Source organism: Artemia franciscana, chromosome 12, assembly GCF_032884065.1.
Source record: "Artemia franciscana chromosome 12, ASM3288406v1, whole genome shotgun sequence".
NCBI classification, from domain to species: Eukaryota; Metazoa; Arthropoda; class Branchiopoda; order Anostraca; family Artemiidae; genus Artemia; species Artemia franciscana.
This window is the reverse complement of record NC_088874.1, coordinates 35,633,538-35,642,742: the sequence shown is the minus strand read 5'-3', so window position 1 is coordinate 35,642,742 and position 9,205 is coordinate 35,633,538. Positions and strand designations below refer to the sequence as shown.

Sequence of the window (9,205 nt, the reverse complement as noted above, 5' to 3'; positions counted from 1 at the left end):
ACTAGATAAAAACCTTACAAATGTGATATATGTAAGAAATGTTTTACTTCAAGCTCCGGTTTATATTATCACAAAAGAACTCATACTGGAGAAAATAAGAAATGTTTTGCTTCCAGATCCGGTTTATGTCATCACCAAAAAATTCATACTGGATAAAAACCTTTCGAATAAGATAAATGTAAGAAAATGTTTTATTTCAAGTGCCAGATTAAATGGTTATCAAAAACTCATAGTGGAGAAAAACCTTTTGAATGTGTTATCTGTGAGAAATGTGTTGCTTCAAGTTTCAGTTTGTCTAATCACAAAAGAATTCACACTGGAGGAAAACCTTTTGAATGTTATATATGTGACAAAACATTCGGCCAAAAAGCCAACTATTTATTCATCAAGAACTCATACTGGAGAAAAATCTTTCGAGTGTAATATATGTAAGAAATGTTTTACTTTAAGTTCCGTGTTATCTTATAGCCACACCGAAGAGAAAGTTCCTGAAGAGAAAATTGAGAAAGGCAGCTTCTGGGTATTACAATAGTAAGGTTAAGGATTTGTATTCTAACAAACCCAAACAATGGTACAGGAAAATTAAAGAGATTTGCGGAAAAAAACCCTGTTGAAGTTAATTTTCATCTCCCTGAGCCCCCTTACAAGATAGCCAACGATTTGAACCTGCATCTTGCGTCCATAGTACAAAGTCTCCCCCCTTTCACTGGCTCAGGTCAGCTATTCGTCCCTCCACCCCTTTCCCCCAAATTTCTCCCTCTGATATTATAAATAAAATCCAAAAGCTCAAAAAATCAAGTACTTGTCCATTAGACATCCCAATTGACTTGATTAAAGCCTTTTCAGACACAATTGCTGGACCTTTATCTGATATTTTTAACCAAATTAAAAAATCTGGTAAATTCCCAAGTTGCTGGAAACTAGGTTTTATAACACCCATCCCAAAGAAATCTTCCAGTCTGACTAAAACCAACATGCGTCCTATTACACTCACTCCAGTTTTTTCTAAGCTTTACGAAGGGTTCCTTTGTGACTGGCTTAAAATTAAAATTATACCACGCATTGACATCCGACAGTTTGGTAATTTAGGAAAAACCTCCACCACCCATTACCTTGTACACTTGATTAACACGATCCTAAGTGAACTAGAGAAACCAAATGTTTGGCTAAACCTGGTTTTAGTCGATTTCCAAAAAGCGTTTGACTTAGTTGACCACACTATCCTAATTCGTTTACTACATGATAACTTTGAAATTGACCCACTCTTAGTAAATATTGTTATATCGTTCCTTTCAGACAGATCACAAGTTGTAAAATACAAAAATACCTTCTCTAACCCCCTCCCTAGGTACTGTGGAATACCTCAAGGAACCTTATTGGGACCACTATTATTTCTTGTCATGATTAACGAAATTGGCAAGGAATTCCCCCAAAGATGGAAATATGTTGATGACTTGTCGATCCTTGAAGTATGTCATAGGAATATTAAAAGTGACCCCGTTGAAATCCTAACCCTATGTTCGGATGAATCCAAGAATCTAAATATGACAGTAAATCCCACTAAATCACAGATAATGACAATCAACTTCTTGAAATCTTCTCCTGCTTTTTGCGATCCGATCACAAGCGAAATGCTAGTGAAACATGTTAAGCTTCTTGGTGTCACAATTTCTAATGATCTTAAGTGGGAAACACATGTATCCAACATTGTTAAACAAGCAAATGTTTCACTATCCATTTTTAAGCTACTAAACAAATTTAATTGTCCTAAGATACATTCCCTCCGTGTTTACTTATCCTTTATCAGGCCGTTATTGGAATATGCATGTCCGGTCTGGCATTCGCAACTTTCAAATGAACTTAGTGACAAAATCGAGTCGGTCCAAAAGCGTTCGCTCAGGATCATTTACAAAGAAAGCAAAATTCCATACTCCTTCCTCCTTAAAGCTGCGCGCATTACCACCTTAAAAGAAAGGAGGGAAAAAATTTGCCTGCTTTTCGCTAAATCAGTCATTTCCAATCCCCGTACTGAGGACTTACTCCCTGATTTTCACAATCCCATTAGACTCCGACTCCCCCGGTCAGCCTCCTTAGCAATCCCAACTTACTCTCCGATCCATGCTGTTACAGAAAGGTTTCGCAAAAGTTTTATACCCTTTATTCTAGAACACCTTAATAATAATTCGTGATTATGTAATTGCCAAATTCCCCTTTTCCTCTATTGCCGTTTTTATTCTTTTTTTATTTACTGCAATGTTTTTGTAATTTAATTGTTAAGTTTACTGATTTGCCTTTTATCTTTGATGGTTTTGCATTTTTAATCCCTTTTAATTTTAAGTGTTTGACTTACTGTACTATTTTGATTTTATTTTTTTTCTTAGCTTTTAGTGACATATAAAGCGAATTCGCCTCTTTAGAGCTTGTGATAGTCTTTTGCAAATAAATATTATCTTATCTTATCTCTTACACCGAAAGAAAACCTTTGTGTATACTCTGACAAGATGTCAAGATGGTTAAGATGACAAGATGTCAAGATGGTCATTGTATGGTTATTGAAATCCTCTTGTTTGATTATCAAAGAATTCTGTTGGAGGAAAACTTCTTGTCGTACGTAATTTTGTGCTTACAGGAAAATTTTTGTCAGCGATCTACAAGAAAACTTTGTAGTTTCTACAAGGCCTAAGTACATAAATAAAAAATTTGAATTTTTTCAAGCGTTTATTAAACAATTGACACGCTATATTATAAAGGAAATATCACACAAGAAGTGATATTGTGTGATTTTCAAATTATACACTAAATTATACCCTTCTTTCAAATTATATACTAAAACATGAGATGTTCGGAGTTAAATTTGATAGTATGCTCAAACTACGAAACTATTTTCTCTGAACCGTCTTTTTTTCCACCTTTGTTTTGTATCTGAAAAGTTGTTTTTCGTTTCAAGAAAAGAAATGTTTTTGTTTTTTTCATTGTATATATTTTCAATATTGCCTTTGTGTTTTGTTTTGTTTCCTTAAATCTTGAATTGTATTAAATCCTAAAAAAGCTGCTACAATAGTGCCAAATAAAATAACAGTATTGCCTTCGTTACAGCGTTGTCAGGTGGCAATTGATTCAGATAAGCTTAAAGAATCTGTTGCTCTATCATATTTTAACTTTTATTTTACTTTTGGACCAAAGCTAAAACTGACTTCTTTTTGATAGTTAACATTACACCTATTATAACGTGCATACATAAGTCTTCTTAGGAAGTTGTCCTTTGTCTTGGAGATTAGGGATGGGGCACAGATACACCAAAGAAAATCCACAATGGATGACGGTGCCATAAGAATAAATTGCCCGTCTAGTATACAAGTGTTTTTTTTCTGTTATTTGAAACTTTGAATCCAAAATTTCTTTTTCAGCAAAATTCCATTTGAAGTTCAATAATAGTATCAACAAACTATTCATGTTAATTAAATCAGATGATTATTGTATTACAAGGCCAGCCAACTTTTACAAATAAGAGTGAATCTCCTTCTTATTTCAATAACCGGACAGGCATACTTTTTTTAAAATCATAATTCGATTTTTTTACATTGAGTCTTTTGATTTCATCAACTGCACATGTCTGAGATGAGGCTTCATTAAATTTTAATGCCTAACAACACCTAGAAGCTCAAAGCTGATAAGACAACCAAGCGAAACAAGAACGCGTCTTCTGCTATTGAACCAATAATAGCAAGTACTGTCAGCAAGAAGAAAACATGCAGAATTTATTTCGATTAGATGAGGCAGTCCCTTCTCAATCCTTCCCCCTCGTTATCATATAAAATTTGAAGGGTGCTCATTTGATTTGAAATTGATAGTTTTAGTGTCTTTTATAAATTCAAAAGTAATCGGAGAGTAACCAGCTTCAGTCTGTTTGCTTTTTTAACACCTTTTTAATGTAAACTCTTAGAGAGTGTTCAACATATTGAGATTGTCATTTTGTTCATAGTAGAAAATCTAAATAAATACCATTCGAAGGATAACATAACTCCCCCAGGTCCTCGAATCCCCCAGGGCCTTAATTTATGGTAAGTACAAAAAAGGTTGCAAGTTTGATCTTGGGATTCCAATTGCGTAAAACTTTCAAGCACTATTATGCTGGTTGAAAATATTTTCAGGAACAAGTCCTTAAAACTTATATTCCTTAGTCAGTTTTATAGTCGTAGAATTCAGGGCCAAGGAACTAGCACAAAAATCATTCAAAAAATTGGTTCTTCTTTTGAAATTCGTCACTCCTCTAAAAAACAGGGCTAAAATGGCTAGAAAAGTGCCAAAAAAAATTTCCCATGCACTTAAAGCTGCTAGGACTGTCTTCAGTGTTGTATTTAGTATATCCATTCAGGAGGGTGGGTACCAGCTAAAAGCTAACAGAAGTCCATAAACTTCTCAGCAACTGTCATAGTCACCTTTATGAGCTTAATCATTACTGTATTACTAAAAAGTATATAAAATAATGAGTTTAGTTAACCAAATCAAAGAGCTATAATCCATCTAATCCTTGAATCACATCAAAGTTAACCATGCTAAATGAATGCTCTACAGATGCTGTCGTAACAGGGACTGAACTTCCTAAGATATTCTTTATACGTCCTTTTGAAAACTTGCACACAAACGGTCTGTTGTGATTCAGTTCACCTTTCCCCCTCAATATTCTCTGAAAGTTTCACCTTCTGAAAGTTTCTCTGAAAGTAATAGTAGTCACAGTAGTAGTATTAATGTATTGCCTTTTGGTCGGCCGAACATCCCTCTTATAAAGTTCTGGAAGTTTCAACTTAATACAATGAATCGTTGCTATGACATTGCCGATATATCCTTTTGATAACCTGTATATTGATATACTTCCTCCCACAAAAAAGGATTATCAATTTCAGTCTTTCAAGTTACTCATTACGTAAGATGAACCTTCGCAACCTTCTTTTAATGGTAATTTTTTAAATTCGGCGAAGAAAGATAAAAAAAATAAACAGGTCTAACGCATACAAAAGCAATAAACTCGGTAAGTGAATTTTCTGTTTGTAAATTTAACTTCTGTTTATAACTTTCGGTAGTGAATTAGTCTGTTTATAACTTATTTGAAGTTATAAACAGATCTTACTTTCTTAGTTTGAGTTGGTCCGGTATGGAGAAACTATGAAAATATTAGGTACAGAATATCCGTTCGAGAAAATTCACTTCGATTTTAGAAAGGGGAGAGGAATAAAATGTTAATCTCATGCGAAATTCAACCAAATTCTCTACTATTTTCAAATTTGCGGACGATTTTGTTATTTCGATTCTTTGACATCTTTAATAACTATACATATCACTGCGAGATTTCCATCGCAGAATTATTGATTTAAGTTTGAACCCTTTACATTAGATATGGGATACTGAAATTTTGAACATTCTAAGAATCAGCTGCAACTAACCCAGTTTTTTATGGTAAAATAGAATTATTGACTTTTGTCCTAATTTCTCCGAGTCTCGAAACGTTCGAACCACTTCTCTTCTTCCTTCCCCATCTGGTGAAACGATCCTGCCATTTGGAATGGAGATAGAAAGCAGAATCTACAAGTATTGTCCATTCCATTGTTCAGATACTGTCGCATTTAAGGCCTCCAAATTGAATTCTTTAATTAAAGATCTTGCTTAAATTCTTTAATGTTTGTGCAAGATATTGTATTTTTCTTAGTTTTCTTTCTTCCTCTTCCCTAAACGAATTGTTCCTCTTCATTGTTCTTCTGCTAGAATTGCTCTTTAATGTTTGTGCAAGATGTTGTATTTTTCTTAGTTTTCTTTCTTCCTCTTCCCTAAAAGAATTGAGTCCTTAGTTTCTTCATTGTTCTTCTGCTAGAATATAAGCTGCTTAACTATTGTGACACACATTGGGTTGAAAGGTCCTATCTAGTGTTTACTGGTTTTGTTGAGTACAAAACAAGGTGTCGTGAAAGTATAGACACAGAGAAAAGCGAACGCTACTGTTTATTGAAAAGCGAGTGATAAAGAGTCTTAAAAAAAATCAACTAATTCAACTAAAGATTAAATAAAAAACTAGTTTTTTAAACTGAAAGTAAGGAGCGACATTAAAACTTAAAACGAACAGAAATTATTCCGTGTATGAAAGGGCCTGTTCCTTTCTCAACGCCCCGCTCTTTACGCTAAAGTTCAATTCTTTCTCTCAATTCTACTTTATTAAACAGTAAAAAACTTTAGCGTAAAGAGCGGGGCGTTGAGAAGGGAACAGCCCCTTTCATACACGGAGTAATTTCTGTTCGTTCTAAGTTTTAATGTCGCTCTTTAAAAAAAAAACTATTTTTTTATTTGATTTCTGAACGTTTTTGAATCAATGCATGTTTGATTTTGACTCTCCGCACATAAATTTTTAAAATAAATTTTCATATTAATTCTTTTTTTGGCTAAATGGCTTTCTCTTAGTTTTGATCAGACGATTTTGAGAAAAAAGGGGTGGGGAGGAGGCGTAATTGCCCTCCAATTTTTAGGTTACTTAAAAAGGCAACTAGAACTTTCAATTTTTAACGAACGCTTTTATTAGTAAAAAATATATGTAACGGACTTCTATATTCTTATATATTTATTATGTATATGAGAGGGTTTTTCCCCTCGTTAATACCTCGCTCTTTACACTAAAGCTTAAATTTTGTCCCAATTCTTTAGGAATGACCCCTGAATCAGAAAGGCCGTAGAATAAATAGTTGAAATTATTAAGAATATTTTAGCACAAAGAGAGAGGTATTTAGGAGGAGAAGAACTCCTCATATGCGTAATAATCTCTGTTCGTTTTAAGTTTTAATGCTGCTCCTTTCTTTCAGTAGAAAAAACTTTTCATGTTTATTTTTTCATTGTTTTTTTTTTTATTATAATGCTAGATAATCTTGCACCCTCTTCATTAGATTTATCTCCCCCATGACATATTCCTCTGAGGAAAGATCCTCCCACATAGCTCCCTTCCCTCACCCCCCCCAAACCAAAAAATCCCCCTGAAAACATCAGTACACTTCCCAATAACCATTACTGTATGTAAACACTGGTCAAAATTTGTAACTTGCAGCCCCTCCTCCGCGGACTGTGGGAGAGTAAGTCATTTCCCAAAGACATAGTTATAATGGTTTTCGACTATGCTGAACAAAAAGGTTATCTCAAAATTTTGATCTGTTGACTTTGGGAAAAAATGAGCATGGGAGGGAACCTAGGTGCCCTCCAATTTTTTTGATCATTTTAAAACGGCACTAGAACTTTTTACTTTTGTTAGAATGAGCCCTCTTGCGACATTCTAGGACCACTTGGTCGATACGATAACCCCTGGAAAAAAACAAACAAACACGCACCTGTGATCGGTCTTCTGGCAAAAAATACGAAGTTCCATATTTTTGTAGATAGGAGCTTGAAACTTTGGCAACAGGGTTTTCTGATACGCTGAATGCAATAGTGTAATTTTCATTATTATTCTATGACTTTTAGGGGGTGTCCCTCCTATTTTCCAAAATAAGGTAAATTTTCTCAGGTTCGTAAGTTTTGCTAACAAAGACTAAATTTGATGAAACTTATATATTTAAAATCATCATAAAAATCCGATTCTTTTGATGTTTCTTTTAGTATCAAAATTCCGTTTTTTAGAGTTTGGTTTACTATTGAGCCGGGTCGCTCCTTACTACAGTTCGTTACCTCAAATGACTATGCCACACACAAAGCATGGATAGCACTCGTGTCCCAAATTTAATCTTTGATGGACGAGTAAAGCAATTCTCATCTCCAAGGTGGTTTCCTTTGATTCTTGATTTTCTTCCAAAGTCAATTAAAACATTTTCAATATCCATCTTGGAATCACGAGTTCAGCCTGCCTTCTCCTGTATAATTTCGAAATTACGTTTCAAGTCACTTTAGCATGCTTGACGAACGCTCTGCAGATACTGTGGTGACAGAGACTAAACTGTCCTATGTCCTAAACTAAACCTACAGATACTATGCTACAATGGGGAAAAGACCTATTAGAATTGACATAGCTAGGAAGTGTTTATTCAGCCCTAAGAAGCGCACTAAAACAGACAATCCAACATAATGTTATCATTTATTCGGCATAATTTCTTCCTTCACTGGTCCTATGTTGTATTGTTAAATTCCTGAATTAGTCAGGGGCGTCGTTTCGGGGAGGAGCAAGGGGGTAGTCCCCACCCAATAATTTGGATTTTTTATATATATAACCCATGCCTCTTGACTATCCAAATATAGACCCCTCTTGCCCCCCCCTCGCCAATAAAAATACCGGAGAAATATAAAAAAAACCCGTAGTATATACTTTTTTGTTTGGACCAGAGAAGATTATTTTCTTTTTGCCTAAAAGTGGAGTCTTACGTCCCTTGGCTCAACTCCCCCTCCCCGGCTACTGGAGCTACGCCCCTGGGATTAGTAGTTTTGGCTAAGCATTCTTCCTGAAGGTAAGGTGGATTAGAGGATCGAAAAAATGAAGTTTTCCAGTGCTTAAAATTCCACTGTTGTTTTCTGTTCGCCAAAAAATATAAATTAAATAGTGTACGAGGTTAAGCCACGCTTACAGATGGAGTCATCATCATCAGTAATAATGACACTAATCACATGACCTACGTTCAATAAATATAAGTGCAAATAAAAAATATAATTTTCGAAAAATGAGAATCGTAGCAGACACAGCAAGGATATTGGTAAGAAATCACAGAAGCGGTTACACTCTACAAAATAAATGACACAAAGCAATATAATCAGGTCACAACAAAACGAGCAACAGCCTTTATCCGTAAATAAGCGTAGAAGCAGCAAGTGCCTGCAGTCGAACAGAGCGATCGGCATCCCGGAGAAGATGGGCTAAACCAAGGGAAACTTTTTTGCGGATATTTGCAACTTTCGATTTATCTATTTTCCGGAAAATGTATCCTAAAATAAATAAAAATGCGATTAAAAAGTCGAAAAGAACAAGAGATGTCGCATTTGGGGCTTGGCCACAGAGAAACAGAAGGAAAACCTGTGCGAAATCTTGATACTCAAAAGTCTTCTTTTTTTATTCACTTAAATTATCACACAAAAGAACCAATTAGGTCTTAAAAAGGCAGGGTTATTTGTCACTCCAGAGACAAAAAATAACATGATTGTTTTACGAATTTACGTCACGATTAGTAAACAGTGACGTAATTTCGAAAAAGCC

General features: G+C 34.8%; 1 protein-coding gene across 1 annotated transcript in view; it reads right to left on the bottom strand.

Annotated features, from left to right (window-relative positions):
- Nucleotides 1–8,647: 8,647 nt before the first annotated feature.
- LOC136034043 (maestro heat-like repeat-containing protein family member 1) overlaps nucleotides 8,648–9,205 on the bottom strand; it is a 109,390-nt gene continuing 108,832 nt past the window's right edge. Inside the window, exon 26 of the mRNA XM_065715119.1 lies at nucleotides 8,648–8,937. Coding sequence (XP_065571191.1) covers nucleotides 8,795–8,937 — 143 coding nt within the window. The 3' untranslated portion in view covers nucleotides 8,648–8,794. The remainder of the gene's footprint in view (nucleotides 8,938–9,205) is intronic.